The 18487-nt window shown below is 47.6% G+C and overlaps 1 protein-coding gene across 2 annotated transcripts in view; it reads right to left on the reverse strand.

Annotated features, from left to right (window-relative positions):
• Positions 1-12688, reverse strand: part of SHROOM2 (shroom family member 2) — a 164335-nt gene extending 151647 nt beyond the window's left edge. For both annotated transcript variants that reach the window (XM_007990993.3, XM_007990994.3), the window contains exon 1: positions 12356-12688. In XM_007990993.3, the coding sequence (XP_007989184.3) occupies positions 12356-12520 (165 nt within the window). In that variant the 5' untranslated portion in view covers positions 12521-12688. The remainder of the gene's footprint in view (positions 1-12355) is intronic.
• Positions 12689-18487: the final 5799 nt, after the last annotated feature.

Here is an 18487-nt window from a genome sequence, read left to right on the forward strand (position 1 = left end):
CCTTTGTGTTGAGATTTCACAACCATGCATAGTGGTACAAGTTTTAATTACTTGTCCCCAAAACACCAGCCACTAAAAATGAGGAGGGGGAGTGGAAATGGCTCCGTCCCAAACCCTAATGGCATCAGCGTGTGAGAGCTCTGTCGTTAAATCAACACAAAATAAATATGATGGAAGCAGCAGCAGGCCTACCTTTTCAAGTCCAGATGTTTTCTTTCCAAACTTTAATTCAAGATTCAAGGCATCTAAACATAATGAAAATGTTAAGAAAAGCTGCACATACAAAAAAGCACATAGTTGTTTGAAAGACTGACATATTTGACCAATATAAAGTACACTCCGTTTTCTAGAAATTAGGGTTTTTAAAAATATGCCTGCCTAGAAAAAGCTAAATTATAAAACTCATAATATTCCACAACAAAACATACCATTTCTTAAAACGTCAAGTGGCATACACAAAATTAAACTTCCTTTCATCTGATTCCAAAGATTGTTGACAATGTAATTCTTAAGGGTTTTCAAGCAATTAAAAATTAGATCTACGAGGTTCAAAGCAAAGAATTCCATAGAGACGGGGAAAAATCAATACAGCTGTACTTTCAGAAATAAGATTATTACATGTTTTGGGCTATGGATCAATCTTTTCCTTTATTTTCAATTTTTTTCATTTTAATTATGCAACAAGAAAAAAAGACACTATACAAAGCATTATATAATTAGCAGAGATAAATATCACCATGTTTACAAATTTGCAAACAGATGCACGATTAACAACAAAAGACATGGAATTTCGTCAGCTTCAGAATCTGCAAGCCATAGGTAAAGAATCTCTTTCACCTCTTTTGCAAGTCCAGGGAGGGCTTTCAGCTGGACTTAGGTCCCTGCTCTCCCTACCGCCTTCCTCCACAGGCTGTCCTAACTCCTCTTTGGAGAGCCAGTACCTGAACAGACAAGGTCTTTCCTCGGCACTCCCACTCTGCCAGCTCCACCTTCCTCCCGAGGCCAGTTTTACTTGGCTTTCATCTGGCTTTCAACTTTCTCTCTCCTCTCTTTGCTGGTCTAATTCATGTGTCTGGGTGTTATTACCAGGGGGAAAAAAGTCTGCCATACAAGACTATAATTAATTAATCTGATGAAGGCAGTTCTGTTAATGATGACAATGTGTAGCCCTCCGGAGCAACATGTGCATTTTAACCAAGGCAGTTAAAGAAAGGACACTGCCACCAGGAGGAAGGTCCAATCCCTGAAATCATCCCAACAGCAGCTGGCCACCCACCCCAACCCCGTGCCTCCAGTCAGCCCTACCTAGGACTAATTATCTCGACTGGGCATTCTCCCAACCTCCCGCCCTAATGCTCCAGGGCTCCCAGAAAATCATCCCTGGGGAGGAGAAGCAAGAGCAAGGCGGCGGGGACAGGGTGGGTGGTGGGGAGGGCTGGGAGGGGCAGTATTAAATTAACAGCTGAGAGAAAAGGCTAAGGTGGAAAGAAGCCAATGGGTGTGGAGGTCTCATTTTATATAATACGTGTGCAGGGAATAGGCTTCATGCTAATTGGACACCCACAGTGATGCTTTCCTCACTCCTTCCAGCATGGGTGTAAAAGAAGCACTGTACATTCCGCCTCTTAAAGCTGGGTATATTTGCTAAAGGGAAAACTTCTGATTTCTTCCGGCATTTCATTTGTGAGAATAGTCTAACTGTTATAGCAAATAATCCAAAAAACATATAATGAATGGCCCAAACACAGCAGAGGCTTATTTCTTGCTCATGTAATGGTACTGGCTTGGATGGTGACCATAGCATAGGCAGCCACCTCTGCAGTCATTCAGGGACCCAAGCTGATGAACTCTGCCCTGTGGCCATCTTCACTCCAGGCAGCCAGAAGGGGAAAAGTAAAATGGCAGGCATGGCGGCAGCTGCACTCCCCAGGGTAGAAGTGTCATGTGGCCACAGCTAACTGCAAGGGAGGCTGGGAAATGTGGCCCAACAGTGTGAGAGAGGAGGAGGCAACAAGGACTCTGGCAGGCGGCATTTCTGCCACACTTGTGGGTCCCACTCTAAACCTTAACAGATTTTCTACTCCAAAGATTGAAAGAGTGAAGAAATAGAGTCTTGTCACAGGGATACTGAACCTTCATCTTTCCCACTATTTCCACTTCCCAAAACTACTTTTTAAAAACCCTACTCTGGCCCAGGAACAGTGGCTCACATCAGTAATCTCAACACTTTGGGTCACCATGGTGGGTAGATCACTTGAGCCCAGGAGTTCGAGACCACCCTGGGCAATATGGTGAAACCCTATCTCTAGAGAAAATACTAGAAATTAGCCAGGTGTGACGGCATGTGCCTCTAGTCCTAACTACCTGGGGGCTGAGGTGGGAAGATGCTTGAGCCCAGGTGGCTGAGGTTGCAGTGAACCATGATCACACCACCGCACTCCCGCATGAATGACAGAGTGAGACCCCATATCAAAACAAGCAAGCAAACAAACAAACAAACAAAAACCCTACTCTGAATACCACATTGATCTGAAAGAGCTACTCCATTTATTAATATTATAAAAATAAGAAACACTATTATTCTAGAAAAAAAATTTTTGGTAGAGAGGAAAGAATCACTTCTGGTGGGCTACAAATAACATAGGAAATGTACCGATGCCGGGCATTAGATGTATCTTTTATTTTATTTTTATTTTTTATTTATTTTTTGTTTTTGAGACAGAGTCTCACTCTGTCGCCCAGGCTGGAGTGCAGTGGCATGATCTTGGCTCACTGCACCCTCAACCTCCTGGGCTCAAAGCGATCCTCCCACCTCAGCCTCCCAAGTAGCTGGGACTGCAGGTACATACCAACTTGCCTGGCTAATTTTTGTATTTGTTATAGAGATGGGGTCTCATTTTGTTGCCCATGCTTGTTTTGACTTCCTGGGCTCAAGCAATCCTCCCACCTCGGCCTCCCAAAGTTCCAAATTCTCAATGAATCAGGATTGAGCAGGGAAAGTAAGGAGGAGAAGTGAGGGGGAATTTAAATTTACTAGAGATAGCTTTATGTGTTGCCTCATGTAATCCCCATGATACCACAATAAAGTAGGAATGATTCTAGTTGGACAGACAAAGGATTACCAATTAGAAACGGTTAGGAACTGAGAGCAAGTTCCAGCTCCGGATGCAAGCAAGCACTGCCTCCTCTGCCTAGTGGTGACCTTCCCTCCAAACTGGAACCACTACAGCCAGAGTTGGGGGCAGAGACGACCACCCTCGCCCAGCTGAGCAAAGCAGAGATCCCCTCAACTGGCAGACTTCCCATTACTTTTCAACCTGCACTACACCAGAAGTTTATTAAGTAGAAAAAAGTATCTGACAAAAACATGGCTGCCCCCCTGCCCCTCCAAAAAAAAAAAAAAAACAATAGAAAGATACAGCCTTGGAGGAATACCCAGGGAAATAGCTTCACCTGATCACTCACCCCCACGTACAGAGCGTCCAGACAGCATTTTGGGGAACTCAACCTTCAATACCAGCAGACGGCCAAGGAGCACTAGACATTTGAAGACAATCTCTAACAGGTAAGAAAGCAGCCAAAACAAACAACAAAAGCAGAGCTCAGAAACAATCTATGCAAAAAGAGGACATTTTTAGAGACCAGCTTAATACTGTCACAGATATGTAAGAATCATGAAACAAGATCAGTATGGTATGAAAAAGGAACATTTGAGAAACAAATTTTAAAAGTTTAGAATCTGGGGAAAAAATGAGGACATACATTTAAAACTTAATGGAAAGATTAGAAGATGATGTTGAACAAAATCTTCAAGGAAGAACAAAAATACAAAGAAATGCAAAATAAGAGAGCTGGGCATAGTGGTACACACCTGTAAACCCAACTACTTGGGAGGCTGAGGTAGGAGGATCAGTTAAGCACAGGAGTTCAAGGCTGTAGTGTGGCTATAATCGTGCCTGTGAATAGCCACTGCACTCCAGCCAGAGCAACACAGCAAGACCCTGCCTTTTAAAAAAAAAAAAAAGAAAAAGAAAAAAAAAAAAAAAAAAAGAAGAGAAAAAGAAAATGAGAGGGAAAAAGCAGACCTAGTACAAAAGATCCAGAAACAAAAACGTCTGATCTCCCTCCAGCAATACTGCACACCAGCAGAGTGGACACCACCTTCAGAGTGCTGTGGGAGAACTGTCTCCATTCAGGACTGCACCCAAACAATTTACTGTCAAGATAAAAATCATGCTGTTTTCAGACAGAGAAGATCTCAAAAGATGACCCCCGGTGTGCCTGAATATATTAAGAGGTATTTCATCACTGGGGAGGATTTGAGGGATGAATCAAGGATAAGTGCACTGAAAATTAAGCAAAGAAAACTATCCTGAACCCTAGTGACTGCAGAAACTAGTGTTGTGGGTACACTGGCCGGGGCCAGAGTCACGGGCAGTAAAAGAACTTACCAAGACAGTGGTGAGTTAAAGAAAACTAGTTTATGGCTGGGCTTGGTGGCTCATGCCTGTAATCCCCAGCATTTTGGGAGGCCAAGGCGGGCGGATCACCCAAGGTCGGGAGTTCGAGACCAGCCTGACCAACACGGAGAAACCCCATCTCTACTAAAAATACAAAATTAGCCAGGCATGGTGGTGGGCACCTGTAATCCCAGCTACTCAGGAGGCTGAGGCAGGAGAATCACTTGAACCTGGGAGGCGGAGGTTGTGGTGAGCCGAGATCATGCCGTTGCACTCCAGCCTGGGCAACAAGAGCGAAACTACATCTCAGAAAAAAAGAAAGAAAAGAAGAGAAGAAAAGAGAAGAGAAGACTAGTTTATTAGAGAAAAAGTACGTTGCAAGGCAGCAGCGGGCAACACAGCAGAGAAGAGGCTGTCTGCAAAGAGGCAGGGGCTGGAGGGAAGTTTTATAGGGTCATGCTGGAGAAGCTCCATGCAAATAGAGTTGTTTGTGATTAGCAGTTTCTCAGAACAATTGTTCTCCCCCACCCTGGGATCCCTTCTTCATTGATGCTAACTTATCAGGACTCCACAGTATGTACCCCCAGACTCAGCAGTGATAGCAACAGCAACCAAAATAAACACTGAATATTGTTAACCCCGTGCTCCTCAGAGTAGGGAAGAGTGTGACCAGCATCAAGAGGGGGAAGAGGCCAGACTTAGTCGCTCACGCCTGTAATTTCAACATTTTGGGAGGCCAAGGTGGGAGGATCACTTGAGGTCATGAGTTCAGGATCAACCCAAGCAACACGGTGAAACCCCATGTCTACAAAAAATACAAAAATTAGCTGGGCATAGTGGCATGCACCTGTAGTCACAGCTACTCAGGAGGCTGAGGTGGGAGGATCACTTGAGCCCAGAAGGTGGAGGCTGCAGTGAGCTGTGATCATGACACTGCACTCCAGCTTGAGCAAGAGAGCAAGACCCTGTCTCCAAAAAAAAAGGAAGAGACTAGGTATGCTGCTCAACATTCTATAATTCACAGGATGGTCCCACAACAAAAAATTATGATGTAATTACACTGGGGTATGAGGGGCCAAGAATTATGCCTGAGTAGTTGGAGGAGGGTAGGTGAGCATTGGAAAAGAGTAGAAATAAGGGCCAGGCACAGTGGCTCATGCCTGTAATCTCAGCACTTTGGGAGGCTGAGGCGGACAGATCACTTGAGGCCAAGAGTTTCAGACCAGCCTGGCCATCATGGTGAAACCCTATCTCTACTAAAAATATAAAAATTAGCTGGGCATGGTGGCTTGAGCCTGTGATCCCAGCTACTCGGGAGACTGAGGTGGGAGGATCGCTTGAACCCCAGAGGTAGAGGTTGCAGTGAGCCGAGATCATGCCATTACACTCTGGCCTGAATGGCAGGACGAGACTTTCAAAAAAAAAAAAAAAAAAAAAAAGAGTGGAAAAAAGGCTACATCCTAATATCCTACATTGGGAAGAACAAGCTAATAAACACAAGTTGCAGCAATATACAGTATAAGTCATCATTTAGGGATATCGATGGAAATACCAAAAGAAATCAGCTAAGACGTTTCGATAGTTGTCTCTAGGGAGGGGGAAATGATCAGTAGTCAGGCCAAATGACCAGTAGCATATAAGCACCTTTGAAGAACTACTTGATAATTTATACTGTGCAAGAGCCACTTTGATAAAATAAAACCTCATAAAAGATACACTAACATTCTTGGCCAGGCGCGGTGGCTTATGCCTGTAATCCCAGCACTTTGGGAGGCCAAGGCGGGTGGTTCACTTGAGGTCAGGAGTTACAGACCAGCCTGGCCACCATGGTAAAACCCCATCTCTACTAAAAATACAAAAATTAGCCGGGCGTGGTGGTGCGTGCCTGTAACCCCAGGCTGAGGTGGGAGGATTGCTTGAAGCCCAGAGGCGGAGGTTGCAGTGAGCCAAGATCATGCCACTGTCCTCCAGTGTGGGAGACAGAACAAGACTCTGTCTCAAAAAAATAAAATAAAATAAAAAATACACTATCATGTTTGCCCCTTCCCTTCTATGAGTAAGTAAGTGTTACCTTTCAAGGACACAGCGTCTACCCTGCCTGGGTTCTTGTTGACCTTGACAATTTGCCTTTGATCTGAAAGTCACCTTTTGCCAAAAGAAAGATAATCCCAGCCCTTCCTAGCCAAGTCAAAATGCTGTTTTTCCTGCCTTTCCATCCAAGAGAAGCAGCCCTCATTGCCTGCAACTTAATATGCTGGGGATTTAAAAAAAAAAAAAAAAAAAACGGCCCAGGGGCTCCTTATCTGGGAAAAAAAAGTTAGTTACCTTTGCTTTGCAATTCAGAACATCCTAGTTCTGAGGTTCAACCAAATGAGATTTGTCCAATTTTTTCTTTTTAATGATATAGTATTATCCTTCTAAGGCATGTTCCCCTAAAGAGAAGCTGGAATATTCACACCCATAATGGGAACAGGCTGGCTCTACTATAGGACAGCCCAAATACTGCATCACACAAGGTAAAGGACAACAATTTCTCCAGAACACACTCTCCCTGTATCAGATACTGGTTCTGTTCTATTCTATTCTATTCTATTCTATTCTATTCTATTCTCTTCTATTCTATTCTATTCGAGATGGAGTCTTGCTCCTGTTGCCCAGGCTGGAGTGCAATGGCATGATCTCGGCTCACCACAACCTTCGCCTCCTGGGTTCAAGTGATTATCCTGCCTCAGCTTCCCGAGTAGCTGGAATTACAGGCATGCACCACCACACCGGGCTAATTTTTTGTATTTTTAGTAGAGACAGGGTTTCTCCATGTTGGTCAGGCTGGTCTCGAACTCCCGACCTCAGGTGATTCGCCCACCTTGGCCTCCCAAAGTGCTGGGATTACAGCCGTGAGCCACCGTGCCTGGCACTGGTGATATTTTTTAAAAGGCCTAAAAGAGCAACAGGCAACCCAGAACTCTTTCAAAATCCTTCATGTGGGTTAAAGTTTTCAGCTCGCATGTGTAGGAAGACGGCTTGCAGAAACCTGCAGAATTTATCCTTCAAGAATTACCCTACTCCTGACTACAGTGCTTGAAAGTAAAAGACCTGAATAAAAAGTCCGTTCAGCCTTCATACTCTAACATTATCGTGTAGAATGTTCCCGCTGCACCCGGTATGCAAGAAGAAGAGTTCCACAGAGTCCCAGCTTTCCTCCGCTGCCCCTAAGAACTTGGCCACAAATCCAGGTTTATTTGCATGCTGATACAAAACAACTCTGGCAAGGGGACAGACAACTCCAAAATGCTTTCCAAAGAGAAAAACCAGCCCTTCCCAAGTGGCAAGCCAGCTTCTTTGACCACGAATTACAAAGGTAGATTAAGAAACCCCAGCTCATTAAGACAAGGTGAAAACTACTATTTGTTCTGAGCCTTTCCTTATCATACTATTGTACCTTTAGCTCTTGGGCAAACTAGTGTTCTTTTCTTTCTTTTTTTTTTTTCCAAAAGATAAATGTTAGGACATGTTAAGAAATACTCATAACTGAGCCATGAAGACCGAACGCATCCTGGGACAGAAGTGAGATGCACAGCTTATGTTTATAGCTTCTCATAATCGCAGAAGGCTCTGGATTCGTAGGTGTGAGTCAAGCTGAGTTAATGTCTAAGAGAGGAAGAATCCTCCCAGAGCTGACCCTGAAAGCCTCCAGCTCCCAGACCCTGGAATAGGACTTGAGGCCCACTGCCTGACTCCATACTCTCGCCCAAAACATCACTGGAGAACAAGGATGAGAATTCAGCAGGGTCACATTAATTCACAGTCTGGGAAAAGGTAATAAAGATAGATTTGAAAGCCAGTTGGCAAGGCGGGCCTACCAACTGAAAGGGTCTTTCAGCACAGGAAAGAAAGCTCACCTCTTGGTTTTTAACCTTACTATTAATTCTTACATACAAATCTTTATAATGACACTCATCCTAATACCTGAAGAAAACACAGTAACTGGCATCAAAAAGTGAGTGAGACTTTACAACTCGGACATCACCCAGAGATGGCAGAGGCAGGGGAGATCCAAGCCCTCACCCGCTGGTTCCCAGACAGCTGGAGAAGCAGCAGCACTCCCTTGTACAGATGTTGACCTCACACTGCGTCTGGGCACAGAAATCCACCAGCAGCCACAAAGTTGAGAGTCACCAGCTCCTGACCCACTGCTGAATTCAGCAGATTCCTCTCTTTCAAAACCTTTACTGATATTTCACAAAGAGCTTGGTTGCCTCGTGGGAGCCAATATAAAGGCATACAAGACAAGAACTGATCCCGACCAGGGTGGTCACTCTGATCTCCCCGGTCCTCGGGTCATGAAGTGACTTGGCATGGCCCATAAAGTGGAGCCCCCTTTCCAAACCAATAAGGAAGGTACCTCACAGGCGCGGGGCCTCCATTCCTGCCCATCGCCAGCCACCAGTCTCAACCCTGTGCCCTCTGCAATCAAGGACTCGGCTAACACTTTACACAAGACACTTGCCACCTGGGTGCACAGCCCCCAAAATATGCCCTGATTCAGTCTTTGGCATTCACACTGGAAAGGACATTTCAAAGCTCTGTCTCCTATCCAGAGAAATGTTCTCAGAGTCTGAAGCCCTGGGGTGGGTGAGTCAGGTGGGGGGACCTCCAAGCATCCCAGACCACAGCAGTCTTGTCGCACACAACAGCTCTGGTGCCCAATGGCAACCCGAAAATCAATGGGTTCCCAAAGGAGCTGCCCTTGGGGCTAGGCCAGGCCCAAGTTACTGTCTTCTTTGGCGCTTCGGGCTAAGGCTTCTGGCATTCTTTTGGGGGGAGGGAGCGGACTCTAAGAAATAGTGAACAGGAGAGGCTGGGGCTTCATTCCTTCCCTCCCTTAACAAACATTCCTGAGGCCACAGGGGGTTGCTGACACCCAGCTGGTGTATTTAACGCTTCCTAATGAGTCCCCCAAACAGCTTTGTGGAATTCAAGCCACTCTAGTGACATTTTAGACATCAGTCCCCTCCCCTCCCCCCACTGAAGACTTCCACTGGTTGAACGGATGGGAACAGAAACATGCAAAAAATCCGCCAGGATCACATATATCCACCATCTCTACTTCCGTTACGTAGATTCCTACAGCATGGATGTTATTCCTGTCCCCTCTCTAACAACCGCATGGAAAAATGGGTTTGAGTGCATTTTTTTCACCAACTGTAGCAAAATTTCAAGGCAGAAATCAGCAGAAACATACTGAGGAGTGATGAATCCTGTCGCCATCTGTCAGTGGAGGTTCTGCTGGGCTTCATGCATGCACCCCGAATTCCAAGAATGCTACTCCTCTGAAGTTAGTATCCCTTTAGCTTCAAACTAGACCCAGAGAATAGTCAGTCCTGATCCTGAACAGCCACTGTGGATGCCCATAAAACACAGCACTTGGGAGTTCCTGCTTCAATTTCCTTTCTCCAGCTACAAAAATGCAGATGAAGCAAGTATTTGTTTGCGTTTGACTATGTAAATAAAGCCTATTCTCAGGGCCAACGCGTGGGAGGAAAACAGCCCTCCATGCAAACACTGGCAATGCCAGGGGCCTCTAAACACACCACCCTAAAGGCCAGTGTCTTCAAAAAGAAACAAGTTTAAAGGCAAAAATCCTTTAAGAGCAAAGGTGATACATGGTTAATCTAACAAAAGTGATTCAAAACCAGGCTAATTTTGCCCCCAGAGGACATTTGGCAATGTCTGGAGACGTTTTTGTTGTTACACCTGGAGAGAGGTGACAGTGGCATCAAGCAGGTAGAGGCCGGGGAGGCTGCTGAGCATCCTCCAAAACACAGGGCAGCCCCACAGCACAGCAAACACAGACTCAGCTCACAAAGTCCACAATGCCAAGGCTGGCAAACCCTCACCTAACCGATGTGATGAATGTATTCAATATGGTATTGCAGGAGATCCCAGACCCAAGCACATGGCACTGACTGGAGGGGAGCAGCAGGCATGAACACTGGGGCCAGAGTCTGATTCTTAGGGCCCTTCCCAGAACTCAACAGTTTGTGACCTCAGGATACACCATTTGCCCTGCCTGGGCCACAGCTGTTTCATCTATAAAATGGGCTGATAAAATTCCATCTGAAGACCAGGACCAAACCAGCCCTGTTCTTGACACCCCTCCCAATTCTACTACACGCACTCCCATGAGGCTTTCAAATGATACCCTCATTATCATAAAGAGAAGGTGTCCTCTTACCTTAACCCAAGCTACCCCCAAATCAGTCTGCTAAATAGCAAGTGAGTTGCACAATATTCCAGGTCTCTAATATGTAACTATTTAATTACAAGGTTTTTTAAGCGGAAAAAAAAAAACAAAAAAAAAGCAACTATTAGAAGATCTATTTTTTAATGAGCCCCAGTGACTTTTCAGTAGCTTTTGGGAAAGGAAGATTCAAAGCTTGGATTAATCCATATTCTGAGCCAGGCGCGGTGGCTCACGCCTGTAATGCCAGGACTTTGGGAGGCAGAGGAGTTCGAGACCAGCCTGGGCAAAACAGTGAAACCCCCGTTTCCACAAAAAATAAAAAATTAACCAGGCATGGTGGCGCACATCTGTGGTCCCAGCTACTCAGGAGGCTGACAGAACAAGACCCTGTCTCAAAAAAAAAAAAAAGAAAAAAAAGAAAAAGAGTGTTCTGGCTGGGCAGAGTGTACACATTTTATGACTGTCCACCATGTTTCCAAAGAAGCCAATGTGATAAAAGATTACACATTGGTCCAATTTTAAACAATGGCAACCTCTTTCCTGAGTTCAACAAAAATTTAGTGCAAAGCTAAACAAGGCTTCCCCAAATCCCTCCACAAAGTTCTGTAATCATAAAAGCGACAGAAAATATAGAATGGAAGACGTTGGTGTCTCATTTGCTATTTGAACAACAAAGCCATCCCACTTCCCAAACTGATTACCAGTGGGGCGGGTTAGGAATCACTTAATTTCTTCCTGCTGTGGAGAGGCAGGAAAGCCGAGAAAACCAGTAAATCATCTTCAAACGCTTCTAGTCGCCAAGAATCTTTACATTGGAAAAGGAACTTCGTCCATAGGAAAGGTCCGACTCAACCCTTCCCAGAGAAACTGATCACTACACACTGTTAACCAGAACACAGGGTGACTAGACTGTTGTTTATGTGTTTGCTTTTACAAGTTCATACAGGTTCAACTGGTAAGTTTCCAGATGGATTTTGTTTTGAGACAAGAAAATTCAATGTTCTAAAGCAAACCACACACACAACATTCCTGATGAGATACAGCTGGAATTTCTTTCTTATTATTAGAACTAGGGTCCTGCTCTTAAGAAGCAGGCTTTCAGGTTTCTCTAAGTTTGCGCAGGTATCCAGTGCGCAGGGGATCTGGGACTGGAAGCCGAAAGTCAGTAAACATTGATGGGCTGAAGGGAATAGAGAAGTTGCGCTGGCGACAGCTGCTACTCTGGGTTTCGTAGTGATCACAGGCACGGGTCCAAGGTGCGCCGAACCAGGGACCCCAGAGAGGCAAACACAGGTGGGGACGGCTAGGGGACACGTTCCTCCCCTGGCCTCCGGGCAGCCCCGCAGGTGCAGGCCGCCGCTGGCGGGCCCGGGAGTGCCAGAGGACCCGGCCAGGCCCCTGCCCGGAGGAGGGAGGGGGAGGGGAAGAGGACTCGGAACAGGAGCCATTTAAACTCTGCTAGGCGCGGGGAACCGCCAGGACCACACGCCCACGCTGGTCCAGGCGCCCAGTCCCCGCAGGTGACCCCAGCAGACGCGCGCGCCAGAGCCGGGGGCGCGAGCCTACCACCCCTCCCGCGCCCCTACCCCGACGCGCCCCGCAGCGCAGCCAGCTCCGGGCTGTCACCACCCGCGCCCGGCGGCCGCCTTACCTTGGTGATGACCAGCGGCTCGCCGTGCTCGCGGCCGCCCTTCAGGGTGAAGCCCCACGGGGCGCCGCCGCTCAGCTGCACCTCCACCAGGCGCCCGCCGTCGGCCGCCCGCGTCTCGGCCTCGGCCAGGCGCTCGGGCCGCGCGCGGGGCTCGGCGCCCTCCATGGCGCGTCCGCTCAGCGTCCCTGGCCCGCGCCCATGCACTCCGGGCAGTCCCGGCCGTGGGATCGTGAGGGAGGCTCCGGGCACAGCAGAACTTGCGCCGTAACTTGGAAAGAAAGTGCCGGCCCGGCAGCGGAGGGAGCCCGGAGGGCTAGCGGGGAGGGGGCGGGGCCGGGGCCCCGGCTGGGGCCAGGGCCGGCGGGGAGGGGGCGGGAGGGGGCGGGGCCGACGAGGGGCGGGGCAGGCGCGCTCGGGAGCTCGCGCCGCGGGGCCGGGCCCGGGGAGCGCGTCAAGGGGTCCAGCCCCGGGCCCGCAGGGTGAGGGGCGGGGTTCAGGTGCGCGCTCGGGGTCCCACGCGGCCGCTCGTACCGGGGAGAGTTGGGGAGGGGCGCGCCCCAGTTCTCTCGTCCGGAGGAGGGGAGCGGGCCGGGAGGGGCGCTCAGGCGCGCGCGCCGTTCGGCGGGGTCGGGGTCGAGGAGCGCGCGCCCCGGGGCTGGCGGAGCCTGCGCGGGCGGGGACGGGGGCAGAGGCCCCGGCGCCAGGTCGGGCCCTTCCTCCCGCGCCAGAGCTCAGCAGTGCTTCGAAGCTCTGGGCGTCCCCGTCCGCCGGCTGGAGGCCGGAACCGGGCAGGTGAGGCGGCGGGCGCGGTGTGGCGTGTCCGGAGCCCCGGCCTCCTCCGTCTCGGGGCGCGCGGCCCGCCGGCGCCCCCACTTTGTTCTCGCGCACCGCGGGATGCGGGTTGCCGCGCAGGTGAGAGCGGAAGTGCCCGCGGTGTGCCCGCTGCTCCGGGGCAGGGAGACCGCTCGTCCCGCGCGGCCTTGCGCGCACTCACACTCCGGACTTGGAGAGCGGGGAAGGGCGCCCCCCAGCAGCCTGGGCGGGGCGCGGGTCTGGCCTCTGGAGAGGCTCGGAAGGCGGGCGCAGAAGGACCGTGCCCCGTTTCAGCGAGGGCCTTCCCACCTTCCCGCAGAGGCCTCCCGCAGCGCCTGCCCACGGCTCCTCCCACAGCCACCGCGCGGAAAGCCTTTCTGTCTAGACGCTGGCCCCACTCGCCTAGGATTGGGCCACAAGGTCTTCAAGTCTCCCACGTTTAAATCCCCGAAAAGGGGAGGTGGTGGTCTGGGATTGGTGAAAGTTTGCGGACAAAATGTGTGCCGCCTCTTCCTGTTCGGTTTCAGTTTCCATGAAACTCTGGTCTAAAATACCTGCATGGATAGGTATTTACATGCTTTGCAAAAAAGCTGTTTTCCTTGCCTTTTGTATACGTAGCTGAACGCTGGTGAACACCTCTTTTCTTTCTTCTAAGCAGCTCCATCCAAGCCCTTTCCGGAGGTGACGATTCTGGAGTACCCATCCAGGACAGGCTCGGAGAGCACTGGACGGAGAGTCAGGGGTCCCGGGGTCTGGGTTCTGCCAGTGTCAAACTGGGACAAGAAATCTCAGCTCTGGTCTGTTTCTTCAGAGGTCAAGTGAGAGGGGTGCATTCTGTGGGGGTGTCTCATGCAGCCAATTGAATTCGGAGTCCCAGCTCCAGTGGGCACCTGTCATGGCGCTGGGCACGTGGACTGCCCCATAATTAACTTCCAACTACAGTCTCTGAATGCTTTGAGTTAGAAGAATGAGACGATTTTTTCTTTTTCAAAGATTAAACGAAGGCTTAAGGAATGTGCCTCTCAGAATCCAGTCGAGTGTATCTTGACTGTGGTGATGGTCACAGGAGTCTGCCAAATTAATTTGCACAGAACTGAATTGCACAGAACTAAATGCACGTGAAATGGGAAATCTGAAAAGGCTTGGTGGATTGTATCAATGTCCATATCCAGGTTGTGACATTGTGCTGTAGTTTTGTAACGTGTTGCCATTGGAACAGGCAGGTGAAGAGTGAAGGGTGCACAGGACTTCCCTGTATTATTCCTTACTGAGAGGTGACGCCAACTGGAATTCTGTGTTGGGTGGGAACTCAGAGAACTTTTCTGTCTTACAAGAGGATTGTAAAATGCACCAATCAGCACTCTGTGGTTAGCTAGAGGTTTGTAAAATGCACAAATCAGTGCTCTGTAAAAATGCACCAATCAGCATTCTGTGGTTAGCTAGAGGTTTTAAAATGGACCAATCAGCAGGATGTGGGTGGGGACAAATAAGGGAATAAAAGCTGGCTACCCCAGCCAGCAGTGGCAACCCGCTCCCCTCCCCTTCCATGCTGTAGAAGCTTTGTTCTTTCACTTTTCACAATAATCTTGCTGCTGCTCACTCTTGGAGTCTGTGCCACCTTTAAGAGCTGTAACACTCACAGCAAAGGTCTGCGGCTTCATTCTTGAAGTCAGAGAGACCAAGAACCCACCAGAAGGAACCAAATCTGGACACATTACAATTACATGTAAATCCAGTTATCTCACAAAGTTTCAGAAATGGATAGATATGATAAATCAAAAGATAAAGAGCCATCTAAATATACCCAGTGTGCTTATTAAAGTTTTCAGACATGTCTTACTCCCAAAATAGGCCACTCCCTACCTCCCCACCCCAAGCTCGTATAGACTTCAGTTTAAGCTCTTACCTGAGGCTAAAATTCAGACCACTAGACTCACTATAAAGCAGAGACAGTGATTTCATTGTCTCCATAAATCCAGCATTATTCTATACAGCCCCAAAGTCATCTTTAACATTTTATGTTCACTGTATATAATCATTGTCAGATTACCCATCTGCCACTTGAAAGGTTTATACTTTTTGTTTAAAAGGACTCCCTTGTTCTTAAACTTAGCTGGAAATTTACATCCATCCTTACTAAACTGTGTTTAGCTGAGGTTTTTTGGTTTTTTAATCTTCACATTAAGCATCCATCTTAGGACGGTTGGAATATTTATGAGGCTGCTATCTATAATGATGTTATGCTGTAAAGGACTGAACCAAGACTTGTGTGGCCTGCTATGAGACAGGTGCCTGCTCAGAGTCATAAATCCTTTTATGATATTCTTGGGGTTACTATGGTCTAGGTCCGATGACAGCACTTCTATATTGTGTTTGTTTTGTCAAGACACTGACAATCATCTTGTGAAAATATATCTCATGGCTGAAAGGCATCACCCCAGCTGATCAGCGTTGCACCCCCATTGCGAGAGTTTAGTATGACATTGAACCGGTGTGTGGACCCCTAGTAGATGGCTTTCTTTTCTGAGAACTCATAACTCTGGTGGAATTTTCAGAGGCAGAATCCATTTGTCCACGTTAGTCTTTCATCCTTTTGGAAAGCTGAGGGGCATGTTTGTTCTGTGTAATTTCTCACTGTGGTTGTTCATTGCTCAGAGAATAGGGTGAGCATATACTCTCTTCTGGACCTGCAAGGAGTACGACCCTGTGAGCGCCTGCCCTGAGGATTCAGTAGCCTTAGGTGTTTGTTTCGCTTTTTCTTTTCTTTCTTTCTTTTTTTTTTTTTTTTTTTTTCTCTTTTTTTTTTGAGACAGAGTCTCACTGTGTCACCCAGGCTGGAGTGCAGTGGCACGATCACAGCTCACTGAAGCTTGATAGCCCCAGGCTCAGGTGATCCTCCCACCTCAGCCTCCTAAGTAGCTGGGACTATAGGCATATGCCACCACCACGCCTGGCTAATTTTTTATTTTTTGTAGAAATGGGATCTCACTGTGTTGTCCAGGCTGGTGTCAAACTCCTGGGCTCAAGTGATCCACCCACCTCAGCCACCCAAAGTACTGGGATTACAGGCATGAGCCACTGCACCTGGCCACTTTTTCTTTTTCTTTTCTTTTTTTTTTTTTTTTTGAGATGGAGTTTTGCTCTTGTCACCCAGGCTGAAGTGCAATGGTAAGATCTTGGCTCACTGCAATTTCTGCCTCCCAGGTTCAAGTGATTCTCCTGCCTCAGTCTCCCAAGTAGCTGGGATTACAGGCATGCGCCACCTTGTCTGGCTAATTTTTGTATTTTTAGTAGAGATGGGATTTCGCCATGTTGGTCAGGCTGGTCTCAAACTGTTGACTTCAGGTGATCCAGCCGCCTCGGCCTCCCAAAATGCTGGGATCAGGTGTGAGCCACCGCAGCCGATCACCGGCCACTTTTTCTAATCTGAGGTTTATTTCCTATGAGAGAGAAGAGATAGATGAAACTGAGGATAGTTCTGCTTTCACTTTGTCAACAGTGAATGAATTAATGAATGAAAGGCAAATTAACCAACTTCCAGCAACTTCACTAATAGCTAATCCTCTTTATGAAATAGAGCTCAAATTATTTTAGCTTTTTGTTCTAAAAAGAAAAGAGATTTATACTCATTATAAAATGTGGTAGAAGATGGAGTTCCAAAATTTTACTTTCACATTTCAAATAGTGGCTCCGTAGGGTCAAGCCTTGCAGAAAACCTTTTTTAAAAGGCAATATTAGCCATTTCCTACTAAACCCACTGTGTTTCTATTAATTCAGACTGGCACAGGATCAATCAAGATCAGAGAACACAAGAGTGACGCAGTTGAAGGAAATCTATGGGCAGGATACGCTGACTCACACTGGTAACCCCAGCACTTTGGGAGGCCCAGGTGGGAGGATCGCGTGAGCCCAGGAGTTCAAGACCAGCTTGGCAACATAAGGAGACCCCGTCTCTAAAGAAAAGTTTTTAAATTAGTCCGACGTGGTAGTGTATGTCTGTAGTACCAGCTACTCCGGAGGCTGAGGTGAGAGGCTCGCTTGAGCCTGGGAGGCGGAGGCTGCAGTGAACTGGGATTATGCCCCTGTACTTCATCCTGGGTGACAGAGCAAAACTCTGTCACAAAGAAACATTAAAAAATTGCTTTAGAAAGCCATTGACTATGTTTTGCTTTATTTTGTTTTGTATTTTGTAGAAAGGGTCTCACTTTGTTGCCCATGCTGGAGTGCAGTGGTGTAATCATGACTCACTGCAGCCTCAACTGCCTGGACTCAAGCGATTCCCCCACCTCAGCCTCTTGAATAGCTGAGACCACAGACCTGTACCACCACGCCTAACTCATTTTTTTATTATTTGTAGAGATGAGGTCTTGCTATATTACCCAGGCTGGTCTTGAACTCCTGGCCTCAAGTGATCCTCCTGCCTCGACCTCCCCAAGTGCTGGGATTCCAGGCATGAGCCATTGCACCCAGCCTGTTTTTTGTATTTTAATAAAATTGCCAATAAGCATACATTTCTTGAGCACTTTTTACTTGCCCAATACTTGGGGTGGGGGCGGGGACGGGGTGGAGGAATGTAATGGTGCAGGAAATATGAAACATTAACTGTAGCAGTGAGGAAAAGGAAATGACATCTCGTGAAAAATCAGTACAATTAAGTGCTAAACCACTTTTAACTATAAAAGTTTTAACAGGAGAGAAATTAGAATGTTAAAAATGATAAGAAAGCCATAAGGGCCGGGTGTGGTGGCCTCTGCATCTGTCATCTCAACACTTTGGGAGTCTAAAGTGGGAGGATCGCTGGAGCCCCAGAGGTCAAGGCTGCAGTGAGTCAAGATTGCACCACTGCACTCCAGCCTGGGCCACAGAGGGAGACCCTCTCTCCAAAGTAAATAAATAAATAAAGCCATAAGTAAAATATTTTAGTTTTCATCTTTCATTGTAGAAATTTCAAATGGACACAAAAGTAGAGCTCTTGTTTCATCCTTCACCCACTCTTTATGCTGAAATATTTCAAAGCTCATCCAAGTCTTAAAGACAAAGCTGCATCCTGGTGGCTGAGAGGAAGTGGGGGTGAGGGTTCCTCTGGTGGCGCCTCCACCCCCCAACACAGGCTGCAGGCTGATAGGAAGCTCCTTCATGGAAAGTTGATCCGCTTAAAGACAGGAAGGCAGAAATATCTTAGTGAATCCAGTTCTTACGCAACTTCTCAGGAGAATAATGTCAAAATCAGTTTCAAAAAGGCTGTCTCGATGCACAAAGCGACTCTCCAATAGTGCCTTCTCTTGGTGACCACAGAGCTCATTCTTTCAACAAGTCTGC

The sequence above is a fragment of the Chlorocebus sabaeus genome, chromosome X (genome assembly GCF_047675955.1).
Source record: "Chlorocebus sabaeus isolate Y175 chromosome X, mChlSab1.0.hap1, whole genome shotgun sequence".
Taxonomy (NCBI): Eukaryota; Metazoa; Chordata; class Mammalia; order Primates; family Cercopithecidae; genus Chlorocebus; species Chlorocebus sabaeus.